Source organism: Gavia stellata, chromosome 15, assembly GCF_030936135.1.
Source record: "Gavia stellata isolate bGavSte3 chromosome 15, bGavSte3.hap2, whole genome shotgun sequence".
Lineage (NCBI taxonomy): Eukaryota > Metazoa > Chordata > Aves > Gaviiformes > Gaviidae > Gavia > Gavia stellata.
This window is the reverse complement of record NC_082608.1, coordinates 15,235,703-15,256,331: the sequence shown is the minus strand read 5'-3', so window position 1 is coordinate 15,256,331 and position 20,629 is coordinate 15,235,703. Positions and strand designations below refer to the sequence as shown.

General features: G+C 35.7%; 1 protein-coding gene across 3 annotated transcripts in view; it reads right to left on the bottom strand.

The window, feature by feature from the left end:
• Window positions 1-1,184: 1,184 nt before the first annotated feature.
• Window positions 1,185-20,629, bottom strand: part of CDH8 (cadherin 8) — a 149,566-nt gene continuing 130,121 nt past the window's right edge. For all 3 annotated transcript variants that reach the window (XM_059825032.1, XM_059825034.1, XM_059825035.1), the window contains 2 exons: window positions 2,829-3,080; window positions 1,185-1,678 (listed from right to left, as the gene is read on the bottom strand). In XM_059825032.1, the coding sequence (XP_059681015.1) occupies window positions 1,185-1,678; window positions 2,829-3,080 (746 nt within the window). The remainder of the gene's footprint in view (window positions 1,679-2,828; window positions 3,081-20,629) is intronic.

The following is a 20,629-nucleotide window of genomic DNA, read 5'->3' as shown; positions in this document are numbered from 1 at the left end:
GTCTATAGTTTAAATATTCACATGAACCAGTTTACTTCCAGCTGTTTGTGCTTGTACTAAAAACACCAGGTACTAGATTTATGAAGAAGATATAAAACTGTCAAAAGTTTTCTCTGGGAAAGTTTTATTCCTGCCAACATTCTCTTAAAATTCACCTACTACAAATGGATAGGTTACTGCTTTAACCTGCAACAATTTGTCATTTTTCTTTTCAAAACGTACATGTATTAAACATTCATTACATATAGAAAAAAAATCTAACGGATATAATTTAGTTTTCTTCATAATCTTACTCTATAGATTATCAGTCTTAATAAATAAAAGCAGTAATGGACATCAATAAAATATTTATTTCAAAGTTTAAACAAATAAATTCGATCTTTAGCAATAAAATCAGCAATTCTTTCATATATGTAAGTCCATCCCCTTTCACATTTTTTTCTTCCCTTTCAGAAGACGAAGTACAGGATTGATCCTTCTTCTAGAAAAAGATCCGTTTGTAAAGCAAGCTTTTGTAGCCCTGCTTCTGAATCTCTGCACATTAGTAGGATTTAATACCCATCACTGGAATGGATTAAGAACATGTGAATATTTTAAGGCTTGACACAATGTTTAAAGATGATATTCAGTCTGTGGTTACGTGGCCAACAATTACTGTATGTACAATGTATGGTCACTGCACAGTAGAAGCCAGTAGGAATTTACAATGCTACTTCTATTCAGCATTGCTAAGAAGACCATGATATTGCTTTTAACATTTCTGTGGTGGGATCTTTGTTGGCAATGCGGAAACAAACCATTAGCTTTACACGTACTGGCTGGAGCTACTGTTCAATAGCAAATTCCCTGCAAGTCCATTTTCTAAGAAAGCACCAATTTCTTTTCATTCCTTTAATTCACTGAAGATAATCAAAGATCCAAATCTCCATCTTCAGAGTGGTCAAGTGAATATCAAATATCCAAAGACTTCTAGACACTCCACATACTTTACTTCACACTCCACAAGACTTAACCTCCTAACATATACTTTTTTTGGTTCAACATTACAATGTAGTTGATTTTATAGATGACTGGCGCTAAACTTGCCTCTAAAACAAAAAGCCACGTTAGTTTTAACTAACAGCAGTGGCCCTAGAATATTACATGATCATTAAGTCAACAGTGAAAAAGTTTGTAATCCACTGTCAAGTTTCTTTGTCACTTTCTCCAACTGAGTAAAGTTCTCCAAGCCTTTTAAAGCGAGGACCCCATTCACTGAGGTAGTCAAAATTCTGATCTGAGTCTGATGTAGAGGACTCCAATGAGCTAAGGGAACCAGCCGCTGACCCTCTTCCTTCATAGCCATAAATCTGGATAGAGTCATATGGTGGAGCTGTGGGATCATTATCGGCTTCATGAAGCCTTACATTAATAAATTCATCAACATCAACACCATTAGGAACAGGTGCAAGACCCTGCCTGGGCATAAATTGAAGATCAGGCTTAATATCCTTACGAGGCAAAAATCCATTAATTCCATCTGGATTTTGCAAAGTTGCAATGTCAAAAGCTTCTGTATCTTCTTCTCCACCTCCTTCATCATCATAGCGAATAATATTTTCCCTCACATCTTCATCATCTTTGATTATTAGAGGTTCATTCTTATGTCTTCTTAGTGTTACAAACAGCACCACAATGACTGCAAAGAAAGTATCACAGGCTGATTAGGTAAAAAATTTCCAACCAAAGCACCACATGTTAAGTGCAGTTGTGGAAGGTAATAGGTTACTTTTTCTGAAAGTAAGAGTAACAAGGGTGGTGAAAAGCTAAAAGACCTATAACTTAAACCCCATTCAAGTGATGAAAATTTTATCAGAAGCTCTGGTTAGTCCTCTAGTTTTCTATTATCAGCTCATATTTACACCTGAAGCTCAATTTTATCTAAGCAATAAGATTTCGCATACTTCCATTTTTGAGCATTAAATTTAGACAACAACTTTTCCCTTTGGAAAAGTTACAAACCTAGGTGAAGTCAAGCTATCATCATTCACTGAACATAGTCTATAATGATCTACATTATCGATGGAGTTTTCCAAAATTACAGGGTGTTTTTCTGAAAACAGCCCTGATAAAAAAAAAAGACACCAATTTCCTTCTGTTATGTGCTGCAACAGACTCACACTATGTAACTGAAAAAAGAATGAGACAGTAAGGGAGAAAAAAAGAGCTTAGATACATCAGTTTCAGGATCATGGACAGAGGCACAAAAAGCTCTAAATTGGTTACACTGTTGTTTTTGCAGCTTAATGCTAAAATCTCAAGTTACTAATGTAAATCTCAGTTACAACGTGAAGCTGCAAAGTGCAGAAATAGGCTTCTTCCTTCACTGTTCTCTCTCTTGCTTGCTTGATGTCATATACAAATTTTCTATGTTTTATTAAAATATACAGTGCTTCTTATCTTGTAAAACTGTAATGTCACTTATGCTATTAAAACCCAGAATAAACTCATACAAGTCTTAGAAGATAAAACAAATCCATTTTCCATCATGTGCAGTATATACTGTGTCCACCTTGGTACTCAACATACCTGATTTGATTTTTGGTTTCATATTCCATACCTGTTTATTATGTAACTTGGGTGTAAGATTACTTCAGACTGGGACTTTGCTTTATATACTTTTGTTCAGATCTTAGTAAAGTAGGGATGCAGTCCTGACAGGTCTTTCAGTACTGCTGCACATTACATTGTATTAGATTGTATGTCCTTCCATGTGACTTCTTTGCTTACTTAGAGCCACTCAGGAATCAGAAAAATTTTGACCACCAGGCTGTGAAATGAATACATACCTAGCAGCAAAATGATGCATGCTAATATTGCAATTAGGGCTCCCATACTGAGTCCAATGGGAAGGACGTATGCTTCAACGTTACAGGACTGGACAATACCATCACTGCTGCAACCACAGACTCGAATAGTGAGAGTACTAGTGCTGCTCATGGGAGGATTCCCACTATCGCTTATTATGATTGGCAGTAGATATACTTCTTGCTTCTGTCGGCTGAATCCACTATGCTTTGCCAATATGCTGAGAGTATTATCTGAAAAAGGGAACATTTGCATTGTTTCACCACATAGAATAACTGCTAAAACCACAGCTTTTTCTTAATGTGTTTAGAAAACCTCTATACAAACACATATGCACTTTATTATACTCATTATATTATCAGCTTGTGACACAGAAATCCTTCCCCTTTCTGTCTGGCTGCCCATGCCCCAAATGAATGAGTGCAACATACGCATTTTCTTGTGTCATGTGGTATGATCATAAGGGCAACCCCTCACTTTCTTCTCTGCATGCACCCCTATAGATGTCTTCCCATCATGATTCATCACTTTTTTTCAAGTCACACAGTCATAAAAATTCAACCAGTACAACAACAAGAGAAATGAAATGTTAAATTAACCCAAACTTAATAAAGCACATTCATAAATTAAAATAAATGTTCCACACATTATAAGCACAGATTGCACAATATTTTTCCCTGCTATAAAAAAGTCTTCTTTTTTATTAATGAGCAATATAAACAAAGGAAAAGCTGAATGTATTAAAAGTTGTAGGCCTAATTTTCAGTGACCTAAACATTTATTTGGCCTCAATAATGAAAATAGAACAAACCAAAACAGACTGTGTCTCCTGTGAAGGCAGCCAGAGGAAATGCTTCTCAGACATTCTTACCTCTGCACACATATGCAGATACTTAATTTTAGAAACATATAGAGGCATCTGACTACACGGCATCCTATCCAGACATAAAGTTACACAGCTAAACCTCTCATAGCCACTCAGTTCTCAAAATGACTACAAATTAATTTTACTTAGGGTAATTGTATAGATTCTATTGTGTATAGTTGTAAGAATTATAGATTCTAGCCATTTAACAACATGCTACTATCAAATATCAATGACCTTGTATGTGCCAGAATGCTCAGGTATAAACCATGATTAACGAGCATGTAAAATATGCAAAACACTTTGATTTATTTACATACTTAAATATACACTTTAGCTTTTAACTGCTTTATTCTGTGGAATAAGAAAAATTAATTCAGTATTATGAGTTATATACTAACAGAGTGCATGTTGACTTGTACTGGTTTTGGTTTTTGTGTTCTTTCATCAAAAATAACACTGCAAGTTAATAAAAAGATTCCGACACACACAGAATAGGAATGCATATGTGTTACTGAGGAATCCAATGACAATTTGAAAATAAAGCTGCACATCATATTTGGGAGAAGGAGATTGCAGCTCCTTTCATTAACCTCTCTTTCCTTGTGCTACCAAAGTTAATCTTCCTGAAGTATCATGAACAAAAGTAAGTCTCCTGACATTTTATGCTATAAAATGGGCACATGCAATCACTAAATGCCATTCCAGGGAAGGGAAGACATTACTGAGAGTTATGTGGCAGACATAAGGAAGGGAAGAATTGGAAGACAGGCAGCGTTCATATGACAGATATAACAAGACTCAATTCTTGAGTTTAAACCAAAAAAAGGTACCTGAAGTGTGTGACAACATGTGTATGCATATACATATAGAGTCACTGTAAGAAAGCTTTGTAGCTACTTTGATCTTGGTAGGTACTCACTTGAAAACATGAAATAGTTTAGAAATGTTTACTTTGTGCTAACTGTGATCACCAGGAACATTTCTGACATCCCATGGTATTTGTGCAGCATGTATCACTGCCCCAACATAAAAGACACATGTATGCTCGAAATAGCTGGCAGTCTACGAAGTACAAAAGCCAGACAAAGATGCAGAGAAGGAAGAAGGGGAAAACATTCATGAAGCAAATACTGTAAAGACATTTTTCACATTAAAAAAAAAATAAAATGCAGTATTTTATTCTTGAAGTCCTTCTTAGTAAGGAGGCATATTAATAAGGAATAAAGGTAGTTACAGAATATAATGATTACAGAATGAAACATTACTAAACTTTATCATGTCCTGAATCTATATCAAGATATCAATCAGTAGATAACTCCTATAGTTAATTTATTACTGCCATAAAACAAAAGATGAAGAAAGATTGTTTGATATTTAAGCACAGTGGGTAACTGTCTCACAGAAGAGAACAAAGAAGTCTTGTTTTCCCATTCAGTGACTAAGAAACTCAGCTTCAAGTAGGCTCCTTCTGAAGTTCAGGGTCTTTGATTTTGCAGTCTTGCTGTATCCCTTCCATGGTGGAATCACCTACCAATCCCACTTATGCAGCCTAGAGAGGTTCTTACTCTAATTCATATTGCAGGTTATGTAATCATTTCAGTATTTTTCATAGCATTTAGAGTACGTAACACATGAAGATCAACCTAAAAATTGACTACTTTATATAGCAGTATAAATATGGTCATTTCATAATACCTATGCAGAACAAAACGGATTCCTAATGATTTCTTTCCAGGAATCCTGAGGTTTTATCTATTCAAGTTGGAAACAGTCACATCAAAACTGCTGGCATGCTGGAGCTAAATAAATAGTCTAGCCCTTCCTTGTGCCCTTTTTAAAATTAAAGGAAGCATATGTGTTTACTGAAGATAAATTTCAGGTATAAGCTCTTAAGAATTCTGACAACTCAAATAGGACCAAACTCCTTGATGGCACCCAGTGCTATACATGACACTATGATGCAGTGGAAAAGTCAAGTATGTTTTAAGTCAACAATTAGCACACATTTAGAATTAAGCAAAAACTGTACTCCTCCTCCTTGGTTGAATGTGTCAGAGATTTAAATACACACGTGTGCAAGTTAAACCACTTCCAGTGTCATACTTGCTCTCTAGCTGAACTGCAAGGAACAAAGGGAAATGTTATGTTAGTAAAAGAATACTGTAGCTAACTTTTCCTCAATATAGGTGTGTATAGCTTTACCAAAGTAAGAGTGACTACAACACCTATTGTAATGTGTAAAAGGTCCATTTTTTATCTGATAGCATTCTTTTCCTCCTCCACACCCTCCATTTTCAAATACTGAAAAATAAATTTATCTGTCCATTTGACTTTCTCCTGCAAAATTAAAAATATCTCAGCATAAGTTGCATCCTTAATCCTTTTGCTTTAACCTTTCAGAGGAGAAAAAACTGTGGGCCTCAATTTGCAGCTCTTTTTGTCTTTGAGACAAATCCCACTCAGAAGTGTCACATCTGTAGTCATTTATTCAGAACTCCAGAGACTTTTACAGTTATATTACACAGTGACTTCTTGTGCTCTAGAAATCTGTACTGATACAGCCTGTTCCTTCCTATAAGCCTGGTACAGTCCTTCTCTGTCCAAGCTGGAGGAAAGGATTAATATGCTGAGCTCTAGCATCCCTGGCCTTTACAGATATGCAAAAGAGGTAAGGAACCTGCTTTAGGAAGAAATTCAAAAAGGAAGCTGTTCTTTTTGGTGACAGCTTCAGATCCCTTCCATCTTTCTGACACACGCACTGCTACTCTGCCTGGTTCTAGTAAGCCAGAATCAGAGAGTAAGACAAAGTAAAAAAGGAAGAGTACTATAAAGAGATAAATAGAAGAGGGCAGAAAAAATGAGAGGAAGGAGGAGGGATGGAAAAAATAAAGTGCCCATTTCTTCTCAATCAGTGAAGCTATGCTGAGTATAAGAAACTACCTGCTACCAGTAACGGTTATCAATTCAAGTTCAAAAGAAATAAGACAAAGTAAAAGATACACAAGATATTTGGGACATTTAGCTGAACTATTTAAGTGTAAAAGAAGTTGTAATGGCTGAATAGTTAGTACTATGTAAGAAGAGATGCAAGACAAGGAGAGAAGAGTTAAAAACTGCTGTGTTAGACTAAAGTTGAATTTGTTGAGCCTGGAAAGAAACTGGCAATCAAAAGTAGTCAATAGGAAAAGCAGAATGAAATTACTGAATTTTTATGCCAATGGATGGCAAGTACTCAATTTTGCCTTGGGAATTTTGTTTAGCAACAAATTCCTTCCTCTTCTTTGCTATGTCCTAAAATAAATATACCTTGGTGTTGCTGGATATGTGACTCTTGAGTGAAGAACAATGACTCTCCAATTGACGTTTTAGTTGGTTCCTAGAACTTGAAAATAAATCCTAGCAGCTGATTAGCAATAAACTCAGTTTATCTGATTTGCTTTCTCCTCTCTGTGGTCATCCCCCTTACCCATAGCTGACAAAACAGCAAGAATCTCCTCCAGGAACAACCTCCAGCACTGCTGCATGAATTAACTTGGCAGCAGGTGCTCAGCAGGAAAGGAGACAATCACTTTCCACTCATCTTTCCAATTAACCCACTGATCCTTCATTATAGCGCTATTCAGGTTATTTATTTATTCATGTTACTTTTAGCAAAACAAGGAAAATTACATGTGGAAAAAAAGAACTCCTCTCTGTTAATAAAGCTCTGAGGTAACCTACCACAGGCAAAGACTGACACTAAGCCTTTACCTTCAATCAGTGAGGTATATTCAGGAGGTCTTTTGACATTCTCAATCAAAATGAGCCTCCCTGAATTCTGTACCCTTCTATGTGGGGAAGTGATTGAAGAAGTTCATTGAAATGCCAGAGCCCTATTAAATGCCATTTCACTGGTGATGTACCAACTACATGGGGTGGACTAGGAGCTATATTCTGTCCTGCAGGCTTAAGGAATAGTGTAAGATAAGTGATCTTAATAATTGCCTTAACTCATCACAAATTTTTGCATCAGTGTAAGGTCAGAGTAACATAGCTCCAGGAATACATAACTACAATTTAGATCTGGAGCTTATTTTTACCTTTTTTAAAATATAAAACCAAATCAGTCATTTAGATCACTGGATGACTCTCAGTTTCTTAAGTTTACAAGCAGATTTGAGAAACAACCATGAAAGAGACTGTCATGGGAATATCTCCCTCACAGCTGGAACAAAGAATGACAATGCTTTACAAGATGTTCAGTGTGATTTTTAGACAAAAGTAGTTTGAATAACCACAACCAAGGACATGCTTACCACAGGGCCAAATGCTTCCTGCAGATTCCCAACTGCTCTCAAGACCCCCGATCTCTTTTGAGGTTCTTGGATGAAAGATTTTGTGAAAAAGTAAATGCAATAATTTTAATACAAAGCTACTTTTGGATTTGCTGGACATGAGTGACTTTAATGGCATCAACATCAATCCAGATGTGAAAGTAGCAGGCAGGAGTCAACTTCTTCATCTTCCACTTTGTACAAGAATGCATGTTGCTATTTTAAGTCAGACAATAAAATGGCAGAACAAAAGTAAAAAGCAGAAGCAGTCAGTTTACATCCAAGTGTCTTTTTCTCTGCACACATTATTGCAATTCTTTAATTCCCTCACGGTCTTTAATATTTTGAGATCAGTGGACTTCCCTGCTGTGTAACCTCACACCTACATAGCTCTTTTTCTATCTTTCTTTTTCTATCCCTTTTATAATGTTCTCAGAAATCATTAATGGTATTAAGGACATTATGGTAGAAATTGTTATCTACGCTGGAGATGTTACTTATGTGAAGAAAGAATTTCAGTTGGAAACTTTATGTCTGGAAACACTAGAATGACAGAAATATATGTTTCCTCATGTTTATTAAAGCTATCTTTTTGTGAACATTTTTTTGTCTAAAACAGATTCTCTGTAATACAGAGTCCTTTGGCACAAGCAGAAGGGCTGCAAGAATATCCTTACTGTGATACTCCCTGCTTTTTTTGATAATGGAAAGACAAGGACAGCTCATTCATTTCCTTTCTCAGTTCATAAATGGCATCTACTCTCATGTGAAAACTTGAAATAACTGAGTAATTAAGTTACTATCATCAAGGTTTCAGTGGAAACTACCAAAGTACAGGCAGAAAAAACCAAAATGTACAACTTTCTAAGAAATGTTAGCTACATAATATTTAGCAGTCTGCAAATGCACTAGAAGAGAACGCTCAAAAGAATGCTAAGATAGCATTTCAGCTCTTTGCGTAACACGTACACGCCTCCTGTAATACTTACTATTCAGTACTGGAGACCTTGCAATGTTAAAAACAGATTTTCAAAAGATCTGTAGTAATACTGGTATTTTTGTTTTTCTTCAAAATTCAAACCTTACGACAGAGAAATAGTGGAATATAGGGAAGATTCCAATCCCCATTTTAGAGCCTGGGAAATATAGTTGTCCAGAGACACGGAGGTCTCTCAAAAAGTTTCTATATACACTCCATGAGCTATAAGCCATTCTTTAATCACTATTCTTTTGCGTATTTTCTCAATAGTACATACTTTTCTATGAAAGGATTTACAATTAACATATATTTAGATTGGTAGTATTACACTGCAGAAACAAGACCAATGAATGCAGCCCCAACAATTCACTATTCATAGTCCCACATGTGATAGCTCTCTGTTAACTCAACTGTTCTGAAATCTTTTTTTATTCTTGTAATTACGAAAGCAGTGGGAAAGAATATTTATGACCTGCTTTCTGATCTAGCACAAAAACCAGAAGTGACAACTCAAAGCATACCCTCATCAATGTTCACCTTGTAAAAGAACACTATTCATAGACGGGTCCTGAGCTGAAAAACTGATTGTATGTTTCAGACTACACTTAAGTACAAGTTAGAAGCATCAGCTGCTTGTTTCCAAAAGAATGCCATCAAAATGCTTTGAGACATACACCCGTGTTTATGTAAGACAGTTTCTTTTGTTTCTGCCTTAGACTGTAACACTTTGTAAAGGAATACCTGATTAAAAGGGAACAATTTTGAGTTTGTATGTTATAAATTTGCCACTTGTTAGTAGGTGAAAAAACAATCTATTTGTTCATTAGTATTAGAATAACAACTGTGTCTCATGATTAAACTTAGTATTTTCAGCATGGATGTATTTATGCACACCAAACACATTTTTATGAGAACTCCTATCTGTATATATGTTAATATATATAAACAACTGGGTCACGTGTAATATTTTACACATGTACTTCCTTGATGACCGAGTGTCTCAGACAAAATCCTGTTCAACAGCAGTTTACAAGAGAGATGACCCTTTGTCTAATCTGTATGGTAAAGGCATAAATGTTCTATTCAAGTAGCAGGCTTATAAAATAACCTGAAAATAAAAAGAGGCCATTTTTATAGTATATTTTGTCTGATTTATGATAGCCAAACCATATGGGCACTGAAGCATTCACAGATATTTCAAACTGACCTGCTTTTCATGAATGTCAAAAATTTGTAATGTCCTCAGAAAAGCAGATTGATGACTGCTATCAAATTTGATAGCAGACATCAGGTTCAAAAGAAAAAAGTTTTTGTGCTATAAAAATTCAGCTGACTGATCAAATTATCTCTCCTGCACCATAGTAAGTCACATGCCATACTGACACATAAAATGGCAATTCACAAAACATTCCTATGACACGTTAGCAAACACCTGAATGAATTTTTATTTTTCTAGAGACCTGGACTTTCTGGAATCCCTTAAAACACCAGTAAGAACACAGGAAAAAAAGTATTTCACAGGAGAAAATGTACTGATGAGGTGAAGAATTGGAAAATGTCACATATTTTGTATCTTTCTTTTTTTTTTCTTTACCAATTGGCCTAAATAATAATAGCTTATGCCAGAATTTAACTGCTGAATCAACTAATGAATTAAAAAACAAAACACACTTCCAGGTTATGTGTTCCTTTGCAGAAATAAAAAGTGCTGCTGGGAATATTGAATCCTGAGCAAAGTAATATTTAATCATGCATAAGAATACATCATTCTCATATGTTAAAATTTCTTGGAAAGGGGAATAATCACGTTAATACTACTGTGATGCAGAACTTGTAGTAAATAAATTCTTGACAGAATAAAAAACCCCAGACAAATTAATAGCAAAGTGATGGAATAAACATTTCCTCCTAGCTTTTTTCTTTGAAAAATGTGAACTTTAGATAATAGTCTGTATAATTTCTAGTTCTATTCCTTTGGAAAAGTCTGAACTTTAGATAATTGTCTCTTAAGTATTCTAAAACTTTCCTTTGACCTTTAGTCCAGCAGAGCTATAATCAAACATATCTATATGGTCACTTGCAGTCTAGCAGCAACTCTTATATTTTGTACCTTGGTTTTTTAACCCATTGAAGGAAGGATAGAAAATCTCTGCTGAAGAAATAATGATGTAGAAGCACGCATTGAGTCTGAAACAATACTAGTTTTATTGTTAATGGGGTAGAGAAATAATTAGGACATAGTATCTCTCTCTCTAATTTACAGATATTTATGGCAAGCCATACCAGGAAACTTTGGGCTCTGGGTCTGTTTAAGCTACACAGTTACTACAGTTGTCAGAACTGTACCCAACATACCTGATTTTAATCTCACCCGCTCTGATGTTATGCCCATTTATCTCTTCTGAATCCCCTGGTGCCAGTTATGATTGACGCTCCCATAATCTGAAGCAAATTCAGGCCAGTGAAGATGTAAGATATGCTAAAACAGCACCAGCTTTTGCCTCTCATTTTTCTCTTCTGTATTCAACAAGCCAGCCACAAACTTGTTTACTAATAATCACATTGCTTTGACATGCTTTACTTTATTTGGATCACATCACTACATGGCATGTGCATTGAATGTTACATCTGTAAAGCGTAAGAATTAATGCAGGTTGCCAAGCTCTAGTTTAGAAAGAGAGATGAAATGGCTGTCAAATGTGCTTAGCATTAAAAATACATTATTAACACAGCAATTTGCATAGACTGATGGATCATTTTTTGAAATCTACATATTCTAGTTAATTCTATTATCTTTTAACCAAAAAGTTTCAGAAAGTAATACTGTGTTTTATAATGCTTTGATAAAATAATGGCTATATTTTGCATTTGAACCAAGAACTTTTCATTACTGTGTTACCATATTCCAACAAAATGCTGCAAAGATAAACAAAAAAGCCAAAATATCCCAAGCCTTTGCCATCTGTATTTGTCTTTAGGGATAATGGATTCTTATTCTTATTCTTTCTATGAATGCGTACTTACAAGTGCAGTCTAGGCAGTGAAATTAATGAAAGAGAGATATCTAAGCCCCTTAGGTCACTGAGAGATTTACAGTTTTACACATTACATTGATCTGGGGTTCTCTTATGTGTAAAGCTAAATCTCAAGCAGATTCAATGAAATTTATAGTACTTTTGGCAGGTGATAGAAGCGTTCCAAGAATTCCATCCTATGTTCTTCACCTTCCTCACTTCACACACATCCTTCAATTCTTACTTCAGTGACTTACTTCTAGGGTCTGGAAAAGTTCAGAGTTTTCACGACTATGAAGACAATCACAGGTGTTTGAAGTGAATCTTTCTTTCTAGAATGTAAACTATGAATACTGTAGTAAGAAAAATAAGCAGGAACATTTTGGTTTTTAAATGTGATGTGTTCTTGGCATTTAAGTGAGTGTCACACTAAGCAACTTAACATCCACTTCTCCATGCCATGATAATTGTCTTTTCTGTCCCAAGTATGTATGGGACCTACACATGCACATGGTAAGAATTTAAAACAACTTACAGTAGATCATATAACAGTCCTTTAAAACTGAATCTGGAATTGGACATATCAACCATGTTGAAATTTTGTTACAACAGTCAGAGAGCCAAATTCAAGCCATACCACTGTATTTCTATTATGCTATTACATTTTTTATAATGTTCACTTTGAAATACAGTGGCAGAAAGCAACCACTTTAAAAAAGCAACCACTATAAAAAACCCCAACCAGCATTTATTGGAATGCCGCCTATTTGTACTGGTGTAATAAAGGTCTTGTCAGCGTTTCCATTACAAAATGCCAATTTTCAGGGGTTTATAACTCTGACATAACAACTTACTATGAGAAGAAATTTAGAATGTGTACTCTCTGCCAAAGAGCATTGAAAGTTAAATATGACTTACATTGGCTGAGGCATTTTAAGTCAGAAAATAAATTAAAAAAAAAAATTTGACTTCACATTTTCTTGAGCTGGTGCCACTTAAGAAAAAAACGTGGCTTTGATTTTAAAAAGTGCCAGATCCTGCAGTTCTTATATAAGCAAAACTCCCTTTAACTTCACTGAGAATAATTTCTGTGAGAGAACTGAAAGGAGTGCCATTACACATTTTTGTAAATGTCATCAAGAGTTATATTAGCTTTTTGTAATTTCGAAGACTGAAATGCTGTGGTATAAGATTGCCCCTGGGCACACAGGCAGCATGACAATGACTTTTTGAAGACATTCTTATATGCAGATTACATATAACAATAACAATTTTTTATCATCAGGCCATTAATGGCAGCAATTTTTATCTCTGTCTTACACCCAAACTATACACATAATGTCTTATTATATGCACACCTCTCAATGAGGACGTGTCTCCTGTGGTGAAGACTAATGGTCATTTAAAATGCAGGGAACAGCAAAATGCATCCAGAGAAGGAATTTCAGTAAGTGAAAAAAACAATTACCTGTCTATACAGTGGAATAGGGAATAGATTGTATAAAGTTTTCAAATGTAACGTTCCAGATACTCTTGGGAACATTTCTGCACACCATGTAAAGATTACATAGAGAAAACTTGGCATAGCCAGAAGTTCCAAACTAGCATACACAGTTAGATTACTGAGAATCAAAGCAGGTCTACAGGAACCCATGTGCATACACATTTAAATTTCAAGACCAGGACATACTACAAGACCCTAACTTTGCTATATATGTTGCATGAGACAACACATAACTTGGAAAGAAGAAGGAGCCAGTGAAAAATGTCAACACTTGAATTCTGCCTCACCGCTGTAAAGATATTACAGTCAATGCTTATATTGGTAAATATCTGCAAACTATAGCATCAGTTCATAAGATGTTCTATAGTTTTCATAGAATCACAGAATGGTTGATGTTGGAAGGGACTTCTGAAGGTCATCTGGTCTACCCCCCTGCTCAAGCACAGCTACCTAGAGCCCAGGACCATGTCCAGGTAGGTTTTGAATATCTCCAAGGATGGAGATTCAGCAAATAGTAAAACATTTGTTAGTCACAATTGAAATATGTGTGCGACAAAACAGAATACATCTTATTCATTCATTCTCTTTGTATCAGGCGGAGAAGTTATAAGGTACAAATATATAATGCAACTCTATGCTAAGAAAACAACTTGCACATCACAGTGGAATTGTTCCCTGTTGTCTTCTAATTCACGATGAAGAGTCTGACAAAGTACAAATGAAGTGTATAGGCAGAAGCTGCAATAAAAATACGAAGCAGGATCAAGAAAAAGTATTACAAGAGACTAGGCAATTCTACTGGCAAAGGAGAATACAACTTAGTATGCCAAAAAACCCTCCATGATCACGAAAGAAAACTTAAATAGTCAAAAAGGAGAGCAGAAAAAGACAACATATACTTTAAGAAAGATACATATTTCCTTACTGGGAAAAAGAAAAGAAAAAAGATTAAGAAAAACAATTTTAGTCTAGAAAAAGCTAAGTTCTTTATATAAAGTTTTGAAGCAAGTGGTTCTGCTAGACAGACTGCATTAGAACTCTATACAGTTTTTAGCAAATACATCTTTTGGTCTTGCATGTTAGCAGAATCATAGGATCATAGAATCATTCAGGTTGGAAAAGACCTTTAAGATCATCAAGTCCAACCATAAACCTAACCGTGCTAAGTCCACCACTAAACCACGTCCCTAAGCGCCTCATCCAGAAGACACGCACAAAATAAGAGAAAGTTGATACATTACAAAAAATTATTTTTCTCATTTCAAAATAAAAAATAGTAGTACAAAGACAGAAGTTGTAATGTTGTGGGATAGATAAAGATGATATAGAAGGAGACGTATGGTGTAGAATTCAGTCTAAATTACCTTCCTCTATTTTTAGTATTCCAGCTTGTATCAAAGATACAACAATGCTTTAGCTACAGCTGTCATTAGACTGGGCTCCACCATTTCCTTCCCTGAGCTGCAGAATAACTTCTACATATTTTTCTAACTCAAGAGTTTCAGAAGAATCCAAAGAGACACCATAACACACTCTTGGAAACCTCAGTCTTTACCAATCCATCGGGAGCTGCTAATAGGTGCCATTAATGTGGTATGTCAGTATCGGATGAATGTTTTTAAAAGACCATTTGCAGTGTTTGCATGGCACAATGACAGACACAGTGATTAAATGCCTTGTCCAAAATCATACAGGAAACCTGTAACCAAGCTATACAAAACTACTCTGAAGTCTAGCACAGTTCCTTAACCAAAAACCCATCACTCCTGTAGAATGCTCTTAGATCACAAGGTCTTAATCTTTATTGGGGTGAACACTGTATAATTTACAGAAGGGTCGTATGTAACGGATGAAAATGTTATAGAAAGCGACATGATAGAATTGAGCAAGGTTAGGGAGTGACAAGTTCAAAAAGGCTACATGAAACATTTTTATCTTATTTCTTATTATTTCCTATAACCTAGATTTTAGCTTTATTTTTAAATTAGACTGAATGAAAGTTACCTAACAAAACACAAACAAAACCAAAAAGTTCTCCGTGTTTTTATGAAAGCAATGTGCAACTGTTACGTCATTTATTACATTCTAAAAATTAAAGAGAAGGAAAAAGTCAGTGTTCATGTTCACAACAGTTCAACATTCTATAGAATATAGCAGAGTACTTTCATCAACATTCAGTGACTATTATTGATGTTTCTTATAAGGTTTATGACTGCAATACCTAACTCCATTCAAAACTCCACAGATAAGACTTTATTCCCGACTTCTCTCTTCTTATAGAATCAGATGTATGAAAAAAATTTACTATAGTGCTACAGTTACTGCTCAAGAATGTACATAGCTCTTAGCCTATAGCAAAAGTGAAGTTTACTTACTTGAGCCCACAAATAGTTTAGGCCAAGCTGGGGTGATCTGAGTTTGCCATTTTAATATGGGCAGACAGCTACCGCTGCTTTGATGATTCACTATAATCTGACTACGTATCTGTCCATGTTACCTTCGAAGGACCCCACTAGCTCTCCCTCTTCAACACCATCAAGCAGACATCTGGTCCTTTTCTTGACGTTCTTCTATTTATCTCTCCCTAACAAGCTGGCTTATTATCTCACTTCAAACAGGAGGCCATCTTCACTCCCTCTATAATCAGCACTGATTACCAAGTGTGCACATCCTATCATTTTAGGATATGCAAACTCCCTCCCCATACTAGACAGGTCAACTTACATATTTCATTTATTTTTTGCATTTGGCTCAGTATTTAAGATCTTTGCATTCGGTAAAATCATGTACTCTACTTCTTTTCTGGCCTCTGAATGGATTGCGTTCTAGGCATATTTATTGTATCGATATTAAATACTAATAATTACATAAAAATATCAGTAATTACTGGATGCTTGCCAAATAGAATACATCCTAATTAGACAGAATTAAATGAAGACCAACAACGTGACTCATTTTACAAGGCCACCCATACAAATTACAAAATCAGAAGTTGATGGGAAAATACCGTAAGCAGTACCAAAAAAACCCCAACCAACAGAATAAAAGCTTTGTCTTCCTTATTCTTTAAAGCTTGATGTGACAAGCTCTGGTCAAAATGATTAAAAATTTCAGATTTCCTTCAGTTTGTCACTGCTATATTTGCTCTTGCCAGAGAATCACAGAATCACTAAGGTTGGAAAAGACCTGTAAGATAGTCAAGTCCAACCATCAACCCAACATCACCATGCCCACTAAACCATGTCCCGAAGTGCCACATCCACACGTTCCTTGAACACCTCCAGTGATGGTGACTGGATACAGCCCATTCTTGAACGGTCATCTCCTTAAAAGGAGTAAGAGGAAATGAAAGGGTATGGAATAAATGTGACCACACCAGACAGGTTCAGGAAAATGTATAGACATAGAGTTCACATAATAATCAATGTCACCTCATAGGAAGAATGACTCTGATTCCAATAATAATTACTTCCTTCCTGTACACCACTTGTGTAATTGGTTCAAAACAAGATGGAAATTGGAACACGGTATTTGTCTTTTTAATTCACGTTATAATGTTTGTTGTGCAATGGTTTATCACACAAGCCTTGAGGCTAAGTGTGAAAAATTAATACCTTCTATTTTAATGGAGGAACCATGTGCAAATAGCCTGTATACTTTATATCTGTTATAATGACAAAAGGAGATTTTTACTAATCAAAGGAAAATTTAACAGCTAATATGTGATGATTCCTGCTCCTATTGTTTTCATTATTAGCCTGTTTAGATTCTTCCTCTAGTAGAAGAGTGTTGGGGTTCTTTTATTATTTACTACAACTGAAACTTTAAAATGGACTCCTACCTAGTTTCTCATTAATTGACAAAAGAAAAGCACAATTAGAGCAACTAATAAATTAATTGTTATTCACCCCTCAACAGCATATTTATTTAGAACATGATAAAACAAAGAAACATTCCATAATGAGAGCAACCAATAAATTTACAAGATGCAAGAAAAGGAAGAAAAATGGTTTTGTGCCATAATTACTGATTAGGTACTTAGAGAGAAAATCCAAATATCCAAAACAAAACCTAAAAATGAGGTGAAAACAGAGGGGAACTTCTTAAGATGCAATATGTCTCTGTCAGGTAACATACTGAGGTGGTGAAGGGGTAGAGGCCCTACCAGAACCTTCAGCTCTAGGATATCATTCCTCCTACTCAGTAAATTAAACCCATTTACAAGAAATCAAACATACTCAGTGCATTGTCCGTGAACACTTCCACTACAGAAATTGTTTCTCGCAGAAAACCTGGAGGAATTAGATCCACTCATGAAACCCGAAGTGGTACTTTGGCAGAAATCTCTTAACATATTTTCAGAAGACAGTTGATTAAAAATCCGGAAACTTATCTCCAAATATTCTATATTCACTTAGTTATAAATTCTGCTATGAAATACTTTTAAAGTCCTAGAATATAATTATCATGGGTGCTGTTAGCTTTCAAGGAGTTATGTTTCTAAACCACTTAGGGAACCTTTGAAAATTAAAGGGCTATTGCAGCAATGTTTCATTGAAAGACAAACTCCAGCGAGATGGTACTACGGATCTTACTGTTGTCCTGATAGCACTTAGTTAAGAAGTTTTGTACTCATTAAGAACAACACCTTTCTGTCTGCTAAGCAGTTCAGTTTTGAGACCCTGATTTAATGTTTATTTTCCCCATTATGTGTCTGAAATTAAGTCACACTGAAGATTCAAATTGTTCTTATCTCTGTTATTTCTTTCATCCATGTTCCATATTATTACTAAAATAATTATTTTCATGCTAATTTGATGACCAAATTCTTTTCCTCTTCTGTTTTGTTTTCATAACCTTTTATCCCTTATTTAGTCTTTGAAAGTCGTGGCAGTGTCACTCACTTTTCTTTAGTTTGATTACAAAATGAAAGAAATAAACTGGAAAAAGAGAGATAAGCATGTTACACTATCTGAGCGTGATGAAACTCCTACAGCAGGAAAATTCACAGCTGTCCAATCCATCTCCTCATCATGAGTAAGCACTGTCGTACATATGGTACACAACACTGACCTCAGATCTTTTTCACTCAGCTTGCATCTGGTTCTTAATTAGTTTGATTTATAAAATGAAACATAATTGACGGCTTGGCAACATTATGTTGCTAGCAGCACAAATAATAAATTAAGAATGAGTGAAGTAAAAGTCTCTTTGGTCATGTATGCATAATGGCATGCTACATGTATACAGTATTACCCTGTATTTCATCACTCACATTTTATGTTGTTTTGGGCTGTATCATGTTTACATAATTGTCCTGAAATAGCTATGTAATTGTGATTGATTCATATGATTAAAAAAACCACCACTCTCTGCAAGGATGTAATGCTGTGGAAATTAGTTTTATTTTCCAATATGCATATACAACTCTTCTGTAGTTGTCTGAAAGTTTGTATTTGTGAGGCTTGGAAAGAAGTTGTCATCACAGAGCTGAACTAAAACAGGACTGAAAGGTTAAACAGCATTTGGAACAGAAGTGCTCCCAGAGAAACAGTTTGCCAGCTACAAAACTACAAAAAGTACGGATGTGCTGGGGAACACAGCAGAGCTGAAGAAGAGCCTAAAGATGCCTAAAAGAGGACAATCAGCTTACCAGATGGCCCCCTCCTTGCTGGTTCATTCATCAGGTTGGCCTGTCCAGTCGAATGAAGACTTGATGGATCACATCTGGCTTAGGGCGGAGGAGAGAGGGAATCTGTCTGGAGCCCTGCATCCTGAATACAGGAGAGGAGTGAATAAGGTTTCAGATGGACAGAATAGACAGAATGGTCAAAGTGTGGAGAAGCTTGGTAGCTGAGTTAGCCTTTGAAGAGTTGATTCTATTTTTCCTGACATTCAGTTTCAGCTAGAGCAGCTACGTGCACCAAGAAGGATTAATCTCTTTAGCCTATCGAAGTGGTGAAAAGCACATAACCATTGTAAGAAGGTGTAAATCATCCAGATAGGGCTAAAAAGTATGTTTGCAGAGGAACTGCACTTAGTCTTCACCTGTTCTGTGGTTCTAATTAGAAGGGAGTCCAGAAAGAGCAGTGATCTGCATGCAAGAAGAAAGATGGGAAAGACAGCAGAAGCAGGTGTCAGTGAAGGAAGTGGCACACAAAGGTTTGGAGTGGAAAAATGCTAGTTTCCCATCTACATTAATGTAATCTTCACTTCAGAAAATAACATCACATCCTTCTATGGCAGGGAAGTTGTTTCAAATTGCACTCAATTGATATTCAACCTCAAGGAAAAACAGAACATCAGGGAATAACAGAACATAGTCAATAGCGATGATAGTAAAAGAAGGGGGAAAGGAAGCAGAAAGCTATCAGGTATGAAAGATATATACTGAGAATATTTTCACCGACATTCTCAGACTAGATGGAACTAACACTACTGTACCATGGAAAAGTGTAACCTTGCTAGGACCACAAAATGGTATAGTAGAAAGGAGTTGAATATATTACTTCAACTGCAATGTGAAATCATACAATGGAAATGGAAATGCATTCAGTGCCTGGCAAGACAGAACTTCTGAGCATTACTCTGTTGGGGTCCCTTGGTAATATTATCATTAACTTGAATTTCTACCAGTCTTCTAGAATTTGAGAATAGTCTAAAGATCTATTTCCACCTCACGTTGCTTATCACTTTATCACTAGCAGAAAGGGCTCATCTTTTTGAGTCTTTACACACAGTCTGTTACTTCACAGGATGACATTACATCTTAGAATTCTGTCAGATATGTAAATAAGAAAATTGATTACTTTTCCTACAAAGAATGATCTAACATAGTTTCTGATCCAAAGCAGTTTCAATCAGGTCAATAGTCTAAGGACTAAGGATGAAGGAACCAGAGTTTAATAAATAAGGAACTGCATTTCCTCTGTTATAAAAACAAACTATTTCAGGGACTCAACACTTACCACCTAATGCACCACCACTCGCTCTAGGAAAAGTATTTGCACTGGCTGAATACCATTTTTTGCATATTAAATGAGTGGAAGCTAGAATCTGTCCTTTCCTTTTTCAGGCCGCGATATCCCTGCCTGCCTGCTCCAA